Source organism: Harmonia axyridis, chromosome 5, assembly GCF_914767665.1.
Source record: "Harmonia axyridis chromosome 5, icHarAxyr1.1, whole genome shotgun sequence".
In the NCBI taxonomy this organism is placed as follows: domain Eukaryota; kingdom Metazoa; phylum Arthropoda; class Insecta; order Coleoptera; family Coccinellidae; genus Harmonia; species Harmonia axyridis.
The window spans coordinates 18202185-18216971 of record NC_059505.1 but is presented as its reverse complement, the minus strand read 5'-3'; the positions used below and the strand labels follow the sequence as shown (position 1 = coordinate 18216971).

The following is a 14787-nucleotide window of genomic DNA, read 5'->3' as shown; positions in this document are numbered from 1 at the left end:
TCCTGGTTAGAATACATTCTGCTAATTTCCACTTAACACACTTCACAAACAAACACTTTACACTAAACAGACACCTTACACTAAACAAACTAAACATACTTAACACTTAACAAGTTAAACGCACTTAGGTATCACTTAACAAACTAAATACACTTAATACTTATCATTTACATTAAACAGAGCAACAGAAATCATGATACCATAAATTCGAATTTCAATTGTTTTCGGATCATTCTATGCGCATGACCGATCAACATAGAAGAATCTCGAATAATTTTTTAAACAAACCATCAAATTTATGAATTAATAAATTTATTTTATTATGAATTTCATTAAATGTAATAATTAGTATCATCCGAAATGTTAAATCGAATTTTGTATAATAAAATAAGTCATAATATGCTAGATTACCGTATGTTATGAACGATTTGAACTATTGCGCATGGCCTCAGAGATTATTACTCTATGCGCATGGCCAAACTGAAAATTTGAGAAATCTCGAAGAAGTGTGGTTATGTTTGGCAAACAAATGGAAGAATTCGATATTTGATTCGAAAATATTTTATGTTTCAATAAGAAACAACATAGTTCGGCGTAAGTAAGTTACTAAGTTATATAATATAAATAATATATTGAATAATTATTGTATTTTTTCAGATCTCCTAATAATTCATCGCATCATTCAGAAAAACACCATAATGAATTTAATTGGACGACGATTTTCCTTCGTGATTTATTTCGTGAATATGATTGCCCACTAGATACAGAGAAGTTTCAGATGACCTGTATTTAAAGAGAATCTTGAACCCCTTCAAATCAAATCCAACCGGAAACAGTTTGCTGTGAGGTGCTCATGATTTCATAAGGATAATTCTTCCATATAATGAATGGAAAAGTAAATTGATTAATTGAAATAACCAAAAATCTACAATACAATGATTCTGTTGATAAATTCAACTACTTGAATAAGTGAAGCACTAGTTCTGTAATGAATACTTATTCAAACTTCAGACTCATTGATGTACTGAAAAATAATTTAAAAGTCACTGATTTCACCATTAACCCAGATCCTATCCTATTATCTAGTACATGTACTGATCCAATCCATATGTTTCAGAATCAATAGCTATTGATATTTTAAGGCATACACATAGTTTGTAGTTACTGTCCTTGGTTTATAGACATTATAATAATATAATGAATACATCTGAGATCAGGAATCATTGAGAATAAACTCGAATAATGGCAGGCCTAATTTAATAATTATTGGCTAGATATTGAATGTTTTTTATTTCGCACAATACATCTGCTAAATGAATCTACGTAAGAAGTTTAAGAGTAAAAAATGTTAAACCTGGTTATTTATAAATTAAATGAAAATAAAGACAATTTATTATTATGGTAGTTTGTACTTCAATTCTTGTTTTTTGATATGCATTTTTTTGTTTCAGTAATGAAAAATGTTTATTTCAAATTGCTTTGAATGTTGTATACCTACTGTGGGGCACTGGATTTATAGTAAAAGAGTGGATTTGGCAATAATACATGATTTCAAGTCACTGTTAATCTTTCGATAAGTTTATCAAAAGCTTCAGTTTATTGAGTACTTTTGAAAAAAAGGTATACCTAACAAGAATTCAAAATTTATTTTACATGTAGTTGATATGTGAAAACAAAAAAAAAAGATTACATAATTGTTGGGAAGTTTCATAATATTTTCAGTTTATCTGTTCGATAACAAACAAGTAAATTTACTTGTACGTTGTACTTCCTTTTTTCTAGCCGAATACCATTTTACCATCTTCAGGAAAATAAAATTTTCGAAGATGTTGATTATACCATTGATAATATTAAGGAAAGACTAATTGCTTCTTTATTATCGAAAGTACTCAAGAGCATTTTTTGGAGTTACCTATTGGGTATCAAATTTTCAGACAGAATATTGGCATTAGTGAACACTAAGAAGAAAAGGATTTCAAATATTCTCATGATAACAAATTACTGAGCTTTGGCACAGCCCTATAATATGAAGATATTTCATTAAAGTTAATATTCTATTTTGAATAATTCTGATCGAAACTCATTTTCAAGTGAATTTTCACAAACTAGGCTCCTTATAAAATAACACCAATCAAGATATGAAATCCCATTAAAAACTGCTGCTGCCAAACATTACTATAATCTTCTTCCAGTCTTCTGAGCTTTCATCGATACATAACAATACATCCTAAAATTTCATTTTTACGTGATTGAATACTTCTATCCATTTGCTATTCGATAATTTCATCCTAGAACATTTGATTGACATACTTTTAAGAGGGCCAAAATTGTTTTAACGTGAAAATAAATAAAAAACTTCAGTGAGTTGAAAGAAGCAGAATATTCAATAGTGGATATTCATATTGAATACCACCATTTCATTTTTAATACAAATCAAGATCAATAATTAATCAATAATGGAATATTGAAGATTCATGGAACTTATAAGCTTCTAGGATGAAAAAGGAAAAAAATTCATTTCCTTCTGGAAATTATTTATTCCTTCTCATACTACTGTTATTTTTAACAAGATAAAATCGGAATTTTTCCATCACAAAATTACCTCTGTGTGATACAGAGGTGATTCCATCTTCCACATAAATCCATTCATGAAACTGCCTTTTCATTTTCGAGCTAAGTTATTGTGTAGGTACTTAGATAAAGTATTCTGGGTTCATTCAATCCAAAATGCAAGCGTTCTTACACTTCTTGCTACCCTAAAAATTTAAAACTTTTCTCACTGATTCCATAATAATAAGAATTCAAATTGAACACTGGTTTGAATACCACTTTTTTGCTGACCTCTAGATAACAAAATATACTCAATTAGCCCAAATTTCTAGTAATGTACAAAACTTCAACCGTTTGTTGGGTTTCTTGAATTTTATTGACAAAACATAACATAACCTTTAAACATAACATTACAGATGCGAGATGATTAGTATTCATATGTACATAGATTTAGCTTATTATTCTGTAGGTTTTTTGTCATTATAGTGTTTTGTGACTGTAAACTTGGCAACGTGGAAAGTCCACAGATGATTATCATTTATGTTTATTTACCTTTATGAAAATTAAAGGTTATATGAATTGTTAACTCTTATACGAAAAGAGGTGAAAAAGCGAAAATAAATGATTGGATATGAACATCAGATTTAATATGGGTGGTTGCAAGCTGAATTTTTTATTATTATCGAATATAAAATAGAAATCAAGAGAAAAATAATCAACATATTTATCTGCCACGAAATTGCTATAACTCATTTATTATATTGAAAATAATACTTCGGTCACCAAAGGGAATGGAAAAAGTGAGTTTATGCTTGTTTTGCTAATATAGCCCCATTTCCAAAGTTCAAATGGTATAAATTTATGCTTGGAAAAACTTCAGTGGGCTGATTTCCAGGTTCGGCATAGCTCATTATGAAAACTTAAAATGGCCATATCTTTTCAACCGAGCCGAATCGGAAAAAATGGTAAATGAAAAAAGTGTTTCTTTTGACCTCAAGAATCTACGGTTAAAATATATGTACAAGTCAAAGACTCACCCTGTATATATATATATATATATATATATACAGGGTGAGTCTTTGACTTGTACATATATTTTAACCCAAGATTCCTGAGGTCAAAAGAAACACTTTTTTCCTTTACCATTTTTTCCGATTCGGCCCGGTTAAAAAGATACAGGCTGTTGAAAATCGTTAAAAAAATGTGATTTTCGGCTATATCTCGGAAATGGTTGTATCGAAGGAAATGATTTTTGAAATATAGCTTTTTTTTGATGTGATACATCTTCTCCGAACACCAGATTCCATACACATTCTTCTGTTTCTTTGTTATGAACATAACATACCATAAAAATACCAGAAATTCGAAGAAACCAACTCTTAATAGTAATTTGAACGTTCATTGAAGAATATTTGGCTAATTTGAAAAATAAAAGTATTCTTCATATTTTCTCGTACAAAGCGCCGTTTTCGAATAACTTGATCTTAAAAAAAAAAAATTATCTGTGAAATTCAAAAAATTGGGTACTTTGGCTGAATGCAACTCTGTTCTATTGTGGAAAAAAAAACCACAGAAATGAATATTTACTATGAAGTCATGTCTCAGATTTAAGAATTGAAGTACTAGCCAACTTAGTTTGAAAATGAAGTTATTTGAATAAGCTCACCTCAACTCCTCGATTTGATTAAAAATCACTGAGCTTTGGCACAGCTCTGATAATAAGAAGATACTTCACTGAAATCAACATTCTTTTTGAAAAGTCCAGATTATTCATAAAACCCATGTTTAAAAAAGTTTTCACAAAATAGTCCCATTATAATGACAACAATCAATATCCCACTAAAGACTGCTGCTATCGAACAATACTGTATTCTTCTTCGGCTCATTCAAACTCACATCGAAACATACCACTAGGACTAGGTACATACTAGACAAATTTTCATGTGATTGAGATTGAATACTTTTATTCTTTTGCTATTCCATAAATTCATCCTAAGAGCTTATGATTGATATACTTCCAAGAGGGCCATAATTGTTTTAATGTGAAAACAAATTAGGTGAGTTGAAAGAAACCAAATATTCTATTGTGGATATTTACATTGAATACTTCTCATTTATTTTCAATGCCAAAATCAAGATGAATTAAGTAGTAAAGTTGGCTATAATGTAGGTACACATTAACAACAAATTTGATTACAAGTGGAGTCTAACATTTTCCATTGATTACAGAGCCAGAATATTTTCCATATTTCCATATTTTCATACTGATGGTTTCAAAAATATTGATGCATTTCAATATTTTTATGAGATAGATGGAACAAATCAAATGCTTCATTTCATAACAAATATCTTATAACAATAACAGTGTAAACTGTTAATGAAAATTTTAGGTTAGAACATAGATTATTCGAACCGAACTGCTGTGTTTATATTTGGCATCACTCGAAATTTGAAATTCAAACTTAAAACCACAGATTACTATAGTCTGTGTTAGATCTTTCATAGATGAATATTATTTATTTGAGATTTTAAGGTTAATTCTTGCACGAAAAATAAACAACGATATCATATAAATGAAATATAATGAATGAATGGATATGAGTATCCGAGCTAATATGGGTGGAAGCGAGCTCAATTCGTAATAATTATCGAAAATGAAATAGAAATCAAGAGAAGAATATTTAATCTTTAGCGTCAACGAAATTGGAATAACTCATTTATTTGATTATAAACACTACTTTGTTCAACAAATGGAATGTTAAACGTGAGTTTATGATGGTTTTTCTAATTTAGTAGCTTATTTCCAAGGTTCAAGAGGTATATCAAAGACTCACCCTGTATATATATACAGGGTGAGTCTTTGACTTGTACATATATTTTAACCGTAGATTCTTGAGGTCAAAAAAAACACTTTTTTCATTTACCATTTTTTCCGATTCGGCTCGGTTGAAAAGATATGGCCATTTTAAGTTTTCATAATGAGCTATGCCGAACCTGGAAATCAGCCCACTGAAGTTTTTCCAAGCATAAATTTATACCATTTGAACTTTGGAAATGGGGCTATATTAGCAAAACAAGCATAAACTCACTTTTTCCATTCCCTTTGGTGACCGAAGTATTATTTTCAATATAATAAATGAGTTATAGCAATTTCGTGGCAGATAAATATGTTGATTATTTTTCTCTTGATTTCTATTTTATATTCGATAATAATAAAAAATTCAGCTTGCAACCACCCATATTAAATCTGATGTTCATATCCAATCATTTATTTTCGCTTTTTCACCTCTTTTCGTATAAGAGTTAACAATTCATATAACCTTTAATTTTCATAAAGGTAAATAAACATAAATGATAATCATCTGTGGACTTTCCACGTTGCCAAGTTTACAGTCACAAAACACTATAATGACAAAAAACCTACAGAATAATAAGCTAAATCTATGTACATATGAATACTAATCATCTCGCATCTGTAATGTTATGTTTAAAGGTTATGTTATGTTTTGTCAATAAAATTCAAGAAACCCAACAAACGGTTGAAGTTTTGTACATTACTAGAAATTTGGGCTAATTGAGTATATTTTGTTATCTAGAGGTCAGCAAAAAAGTGGTATTCAAACCAGTGTTCAATTTGAATTCTTATTATCATGGAATCAGTGAGAAAAGTTTTAAATTTTTAGGGTAGCAAGAAGTGTAAGAACGCTTGCATTTTGGATTGAATGAACCCAGAATACTTTATCTAAGTACCTACACAATAACTTAGCTCGAAAATGAAAAGGCAGTTTCATGAATGGATTTATGTGGAAGATGGAATCACCTCTGTATCACACAGAGGTAATTTTGTGATGGAAAAATTCCGATTTTATCTTGTTAAAAATAACAGTAGTATGAGAAGGAATAAATAATTTCCAGAAGGAAATGAATTTTTTTCCTTTTTCATCCTAGAAGCTTATAAGTTCCATGAATCTTCAATATTCCATTATTGATTAATTATTGATCTTGATTTGTATTAAAAATGAAATGGTGGTATTCAATATCGTCGGCTAAGAGTGTAAATCTGCTAAGTCCATTTTGAACAATTTCACAGGAGACCAAAAAAACCGTACAGTACAGTGTTATGATAATAATAATAAGAGAGTTTATTCATGAAAATACATTCAATAGAGTTTATTGAATGTATTTTCATGAATAAACTCTCTTATTATTATTATTATAACACTGTACTGTACGGTTTTTTTGGTCTCCTGTGAAATTGTTCAAAATGGACTTAGCAGATTTACACTCTTAGCCGACCATATGAATATCCACTATTGAATATTCTGCTTCTTTCAACTCACTGAAGTTTTTTATTTATTTTCACGTTAAAACAATTTTGGCCCTCTTAAAAGTATGTCAATCAAATGTTCTAGGATGAAATTATCGAATAGCAAATGGATAGAAGTATTCAATCACGTAAAAATGAAATTTTAGGATGTATTGTTATGTATCGATGAAAGCTCAGAAGACTGGAAGAAGATTATAGTAATGTTTGGCAGCAGCAGTTTTTAATGGGATTTCATATCTTGATTGGTGTTATTTTATAAGGAGCCTAGTTTGTGAAAATTCACTTGAAAATGAGTTTCGATCAGAATTATTCAAAATAGAATATTAACTTTAATGAAATATCTTCATATTATAGGGCTGTGCCAAAGCTCAGTAATTTGTTATCATGAGAATATTTGAAATCCTTTTCTTCTTAGTGTTCACTAATGCCAATATTCTGTCTGAAAATTTGATACCCAATAGGTAACTCCAAAAAATGCTCTTGAGTACTTTCGATAATAAAGAAGCAATTAGTCTTTCCTTAATATTATCAATGGTATAATCAACATCTTCGAAAATTTTATTTTCCTGAAGATGGTAAAATGGTATTCGGCTAGAAAAAAGGAAGTACAACGTACAAGTAAATTTACTTGTTTGTTATCGAACAGATAAACTGAAAATATTATGAAACTTCCCAACAATTATGTAATCTTTTTTTTTTGTTTTCACATATCAACTACATGTAAAATAAATTTTGAATTCTTGTTAGGTATACCTTTTTTTCAAAAGTACTCAATAAACTGAAGCTTTTGATAAACTTATCGAAAGATTAACAGTGACTTGAAATCATGTATTATTGCCAAATCCACTCTTTTACTATAAATCCAGTGCCCCACAGTAGGTATACAACATTCAAAGCAATTTGAAATAAACATTTTTCATTACTGAAACAAAAAAATGCATATCAAAAAACAAGAATTGAAGTACAAACTACCATAATAATAAATTGTCTTTATTTTCATTTAATTTATAAATAACCAGGTTTAACATTTTTTACTCTTAAACTTCTTACGTAGATTCATTTAGCAGATGTATTGTGCGAAATAAAAAACATTCAATATTTAGCCAATAATTATTAAATTAGGCCTGCCATTATTCGAGTTTATTCTCAATGATTCCTGATCTCAGATGTATTCATTATATTATTATAATATCTATAAACCAAGGACAGTAACTACAAACTATGTGTATGCCTTAAAATATCAATAGCTATTTGTTCTGAAACATATGGATTGGATCAGTACATGTACTAGATAATAGGATAGGATCTGGGTTAATGGTGAAATCAGTGACTTTTAAATTATTTTTCAGTACATCAATGAGTATGAAGTTTGAATAAGTATTCATTACAGAACTAGTGCTTCACTTATTCAAGTAGTTGAATTTATCAACAGAATCATTGTATTGTAGATTTTTGGTTATTTCAATTAATCAATTTACTTTTCCATTCATTATATGGAAAAATTATCCTTATGAAATCATGAGCACCTCACAGCAAACTGTTTCCGGTTGGATTTAATTTGAAGGGGTTCAAGATTCTCTTTAAATACAGGTCATCTGAAACTTCTCTGTATCTAGTGGGCAATCATCTTCACGAAATAAATCACGAAGGAAAATCGTCGTCCAATTAAATTCATTATGGTGTTTTTCTGAATGATTCGATGAATTATTAGGAGATCTGAAAAAATACAATAATTATTCAATATATTATTTATATTATATAACTTAGTAACTCACTTACGCCGAACTATGTTGTTTCTTATTGAAACATAAAATATTTTCGAATCAAATATCGAATTATTCATTTGTTTGCCAAACATAACCACACTTCTTCGAGATTTCTCAAATTTTCAGTTTGGCCATGCGCATAGAGTAATAATCTCTGAGGCCATGCGCAATAGTTCAAATCGTTCATAACATACGGTAATCTAGCATATTATGACTTATTTTATTATACAAAATTCGATTTAACATTTCGGATGATACTAATTATTACATTTAATGAAATTCATAATAAAATAAATTTATTAATTCATAAATTTGATGGTTTGTTTAAAAAATTATTCGAGATTCTTCTATGTTGATCGGTCATGCGCATAGAATGATCCGAAAACAATTGAAATTCGAATTTATGGTATCATGATTTCTGTTGCTCTGTTTAATGTAAATGATAAGTATTAAGTGTGTTTAGTTTGTTAAGTGATACCTAAGTGCGTTTAATTTGTTAAGTGTTAAGTGTGTTTAGTTTGTTTAGTGTAAGGTGTCTGTTTAGTGTAAAGTGTTTGTTTGTGAAGTGTGTTAAGTGGAAATTAGCAGAATGTATTCTAACCAGGAGATGGTAGATATGTTGGAATGCTATTTCACAAATGGAAAAATAGCGAGAAGAGCTAAAGAAGCTTATGAAAGGCTGTTTCCAAATAGGAGACAGCCAAATGAGAGAACTTTCGTAAGGATTGTTCGAAGATTGCGTGATCATGGAATTGAATTTTCTCTAATTCTGTGGTTATTCCGTTCATTCTTCCACATCTTGTAGAACAAAATCGTGCGAGAATATATCAGAAACGCACAGTTTTCATGGTTATATTTCATTATTCTATGTTGGTACTCCGAACTTTCCGCCACGGCTTTATCTGTCAATTCATCAATTTGCCTTAAAGAAATCAGTTCTGCCAACCAACATTTTTCAATGCAAAAATCACTAAATTATATTAATGGAAATATTTCATCAATTTCAATGAAAATGCAATGAATTAGAGAAAATAATGTATAATACTCGTACAGAAGGCTCATTCTACCACTCGTTCATTCCAAAACTCGCCACTTCGTGGCTCGTTTTTGAATTTTGAACTCGTGGAAGAATATCAATGCCTTCTGCACTTGTATTATAAATAACTATTCTCAATGGGTGAGCTTATTCAAATCACTTTATTTTCAAACTAAGTCGGCTGGTTTCCTCACTTGTCAATGCAAATTCAGTGTTTCAATCCATGATTTTTGACCTGACAACGTAGCAAATATTCATTTCTGTGAGTCTTTTCTATCAGAGTTGCAATTAGCCAAAGTACCCAATTTTTTGAATTTCACAGATTTTTTTTTTTTTTTAAACACATATTACTCGAAAACGGCTCAATATACGAGAAAATATGAAGAATACTTTTATTTTTCAAATTAGCTAAATATCCTTCAATGAACGTCCTAGTTACTTTTAAGAGTTCGGTTCTTTGAATTTCTGGTATTTTTATAGGATGAAGTGTTCATAATGAAGAAACGGGGAGATGTGGATAAAATTTTGTGTACGGAGAAGATTCATCACATACATGAAAAACTATATCCCGAAATTCATTTTTTTCTATACAACCATTTCCGAGATATAACGGAAAATGACATATTTTTATCGATTTTCAACAGCCTGTATCTTTTTAACCGGGCCGAATCGGAAAAAATGGTAAATGAAAAAAGGGTATATATATATATACATATATATATATATATATATATATATATATATATATATATATATATATATATATATATATATATACTAGACAAAAATGTTAGGATGTTTCGATCTAGGAAATTCAGTGATACACTCTTATATCATCCAAGCTTTCGGTAAGACTTCTTACCTTTCTCAAGGATCTGTTATATATATATTAAATATAAACATAACAATTAGCAAGTTCACAAAACTAACGTACATATATTGTGGTTTTATTCCTTTCTGTTAATCTTATTTCAAAATATTGAAAAACAAAATAGTCCAACCCAACTACTCTCTCACAGGAATAAAGATTTAACAAATAACTCATAATCAATAGATAAAACTCATATATTCTGTCAGACATCAATTCATTTAAGGTAAATAAACCATGACACCACCCGTCAAAGATAGACACAAATGACGTCCGGTTCCACAGAATTATATTCACTTTCTTGATTTTGTTTATTATAATAATAATAATAATAATAATATTTTATTTTCATAATCAGAGTACATTCCGAATAGAAAACAAGTCGAAGTACAAAAAGACCTTAAGGATGAAACAAAAAAAAATAACAGAAGTATGTCTCAAATATGGAGGTCGGTATCCAGGTACTCACTTATAGAGTACGGTTCAAGGACCAAGGTTGAGTAGTAGCTTTCGAGTTGCATTCTTAAACTCTCTGAAATCAGATAAGGTTTGAAATTTTTTTGGTAGCTTATTGAAGAATTTGAGGCACATATATTCAACATTTTTTTGAGTTAATACAAGAGAGCACATGGGAAAATGGAAAGAAAAAATTCGTCTTGTATTATTCAGATTTCTATAGCCCTCGAAGTAGTGATCATATTTCTTCAGGAAGAGGATACATTTGAAGATATAATGTCCCGTGGTTGTTAGGATTCCTTGGCTTTTGAAATGTCCTCGACAAGATGTTTTGGCGGATAAACCGAGCATGGTTCTCAAGGCTCTCTTCTGAATAACAAAAATTTTTATTATGTCAGAGCTATTGCCCCACATGATAATTCCATAAGACAATACAGACTGAAAATTGGAAAAATACACTGTTTTGAGGAAATTATAGTCTGCTTGTTGTTTCAAAAGTCGTAGTGTGTAGAGAACACAGTTTAATTTACTCCGTAGAGAAATTATGTGTTCTGACCAACACAACTGATGGTCTAATATTATTCCCAGAAAATTGGTACTGGTAGATACGTTTATGGACTTTCCCATAAGATCAATAACTTCTGGTTTTATGATTTTTGAATGCGATGTACCAAAAATCACACACTGCGTCTTAGCAGAATTGATGTAGAGTTGGTTTTGTAGACACCAATTTGAGACTGTGGAAAAAGATCTTCGGGCCACCTCGTAACTCTCAGCAATATTAGGTGCGGTGATCAGTAGGTTCGTATCGTCTGCGTACATGTAGCACTCTTCGACGATTGGTGCGATGGAAGGAACATCCCGTTGAACTTTTTCTTGTTCTCCGGCAAGTCATTGATATAAATCAGAAAGAGGAGAGGCCCCATGATACTTCCTTGGGGAACTCCAACAACTCATCAGATGACTAGTAGATAATTCCGTTTACCTCAATGGACACTCTTTGACGCCGGTTTTCTAAGTAACTCCTCATTAGATTTAACTGTTTGTCTCTTATTCCATATTGATGTAGCTTACGAAGCAAATTATTATGTACCACGCAGTCGAAAGCTCTAGAAAAGTCGATGAACAGCCCCACCGGGACACCACCTCTCTCCACGGCTTGAAGAATTGAGCGCGTTAGTTCAAAGATCGCAGTTTCTGTACTCTTGGTCCTCAAAAATCCATGCTGATATTTCGAAAATATGTGAGACTTATGAAAAAAATTCAAGAGTCTATCTACTAGTATTATTTCAAACACTTTGGAGAAAGAAGTCAACAAACTTATCGGACGATAATTTTCAAGGTCTTCACTGTTTCCTTTCTTGTAAAAAGGTTTCACCACTGCTATTTTCAGAGATTGTGGAAACACCTTCTTTAAACGCCATGTAAATTATATGAGCTAAGGGCTCCGCGATGATCCTGATGGATTTTTTTATGACAGTCATCGGTATTCCGTCATAGCCAAAGGAGCTTTTATTTTCCATTTTACTGACAGTTTTGATAACCTCTTCTGCAGAAATTTGGAACAGATAAAAGGATCGTTAGTTTTCACTAATCGGACGAATTTCTGAAACAGAAGTGAAATTAGTGGAAGTCTGTGTTTTCAACGTCTTAGATATATCTATGAAATATTTGTTGAATGATTCAGAAAGATGTTGAGGATTGTCAGATGTTATAAGTCCATTACTTTTAGTTTTGTGGCCAGTTATTTGGTTGATTAGATTCCAAACTGTTTTATTTTTATTTCTTGAATTTATTATTTGATCTCTGATAAAATTAGTCTTATTAATTTTGAGGCTTTTGTCATACAATTTCTTGGTTTCTCTATATAGACTTGAATATTCTTGGCGAAACAGAGACACTGTATATAGATAGTCTAGTCGGTGTTTGATATTCATTATCTCTGGAGATCTATCAGCATCAAAAATAGTTAGACTGGCGTTATAACTTTCCAGAAGTCAAATGAATTTTTGTGTTTCTAAATTATTATTAGCAGGTGTTGAAACTAAGAAATGGTGGATGCGAAATTCTTCGACAATTCAATCAAGTAGGAATAGATGTTATATTATATTATTAAGATTGTTAGTATCTTGCTTTGTATTTATAGTATTGTCAGTCACTGCTATCGATAACATCTCCAAGAATAATCTTTTATGGTAATGGGGTTCCTTAAAGAGTAATTTCGTGTTAGAATAATCTATTACATGGTCATTATTGTTCGCATGTATAGCTAAGGCACAAGTTCTTAAATTTCTTCTTGCATCACTCTTATGAGATGTTATTCTGTCTTTGATCCATCTGGAAGTCTGTCCTATGTATGTTCTCTCACAACTGCTACAAGGTATACTATACACGACTCCAGATTCATATTCTTCCTTTTCTTTGTCTTTCAAACGGCTGAATACTAACTTAAACAATGAATGTTTCATAGTTTTAACAATCTTGATATGTTTGTAGTCCTTAAAAATCATGGAAATCTTATTCGAGAGTACCGGTATGTAGGGTATAGTGGCGTAAACGATGTCAGTTCGGTCTCTCAGCGCATCGGTGTTTGATGGTAAGGTGACTTCGACTGGGGGTGAAGACGATGTATTGCACAGCAACTTATTCAGTAATTTAATTGGGTATCCATTCATTATAAATAGCCTTTGTAGTTTGAAAATACATTGACTATGAAAAGTTGGATGCGTCAATCTTAAGACTCTAGTTTTCATCTGTGTAACCAGATTAAGTTTCATATTTTGAGGATGGCAAGATCTATAATGCAGATATCTCCCAGAGCTACTGGGCTTGTTATACCAATCAGTCCTCAAAACTTCTCCCATTCTTATCACTTTGATGTCTAAAAAAGGTATGGAGTTGTCAACCTCTTCTTCTGCCATGAATTGTAAGTGGGTGTTGTAACTGTTCAAATGTTCCAGAACTGTAACAAGAGATCTCTCTGGAATCATACATATCAGATCATCGACATACTTCTTTAAAAAAGGCATAACAAATGGCAAACCGGGCAGCACTGAAGTCAATAGATCATCCAGCACATATTGTGCCAAAATAGGGGAAAAGCAAAAGCTCCTGACTTAGAGTCAGGAGCTTTTGTGCGCTTGTTCAAATTTTTGTACACAGATAAGCAACCTGATATCTGATGAGTCACAGAAGCTATATTCAAGGAAGCGGTCAGGTTGCGAAGATTTTTAGGCACCTACCCTCGTACCTACCACGACGTAGAATTTCAAATCTAATTTCAGTTTTGGCACTGTCTTTTTATCATATACATGTCTGTACGCAACAAATAATTGGAAATGTATCAAAAATCCTTACACTTATTCTAAATTTTGGAGATCAACAATTTACAAAATTTAAGAAAACTGAACTCACCAAATTACAAATATATCAGCAATTGAGTGGCATACCCAATAATATAATAATAAAAGGATATATAGCAACCCCCGGAGGAAAAGGTACTTAGTATAATTCACAACGCTCAATAATTTGATCGTGCAAAAATTGAATCAACCAACCAACATCAAAGAGCTCGCAGGACTGTCGTCGGCACAATAATTATTTACATAGGGGATATAAATACCAAATTGACGATAAACAATCTTGTAAAAATTAATGAGATGAGTATTTACCATCAGTTATACCTCGAAATTGTAAAATAATGACAAAAATGTTGATGTAAAATTTACCCTTGAATCCTCAATTTTGGGACGCATATGATTGACCTATTCATCGTATGTTTATA

General features: G+C 30.9%; 1 protein-coding gene across 1 annotated transcript; it reads right to left on the bottom strand.

Annotated features, from left to right (window-relative positions):
• Positions 1-10596: 10596 nt before the first annotated feature.
• On the bottom strand, positions 10597-14583 carry LOC123679939. The gene is made up of 2 exons (XM_045617521.1): positions 14418-14583; positions 10597-13965 (listed from the first exon to the last, which is right to left on the bottom strand). Exon 2 carries the CDS (start codon positions 13922-13924, stop codon positions 13103-13105), a length of 822 nt encoding a protein of 273 aa, XP_045473477.1. The 5' UTR covers positions 13925-13965; positions 14418-14583; the 3' UTR covers positions 10597-13102.
• Positions 14584-14787: the final 204 nt, after the last annotated feature.

What these genes read in the sequence shown, in the direction of transcription:
- LOC123679939 (XM_045617521.1), bottom strand. Translation starts at nt 13,924, where the DNA reads ATGGCAGAAGAAGAGGTTGACAACTCCATACCTTTTTTAGACATCAAA.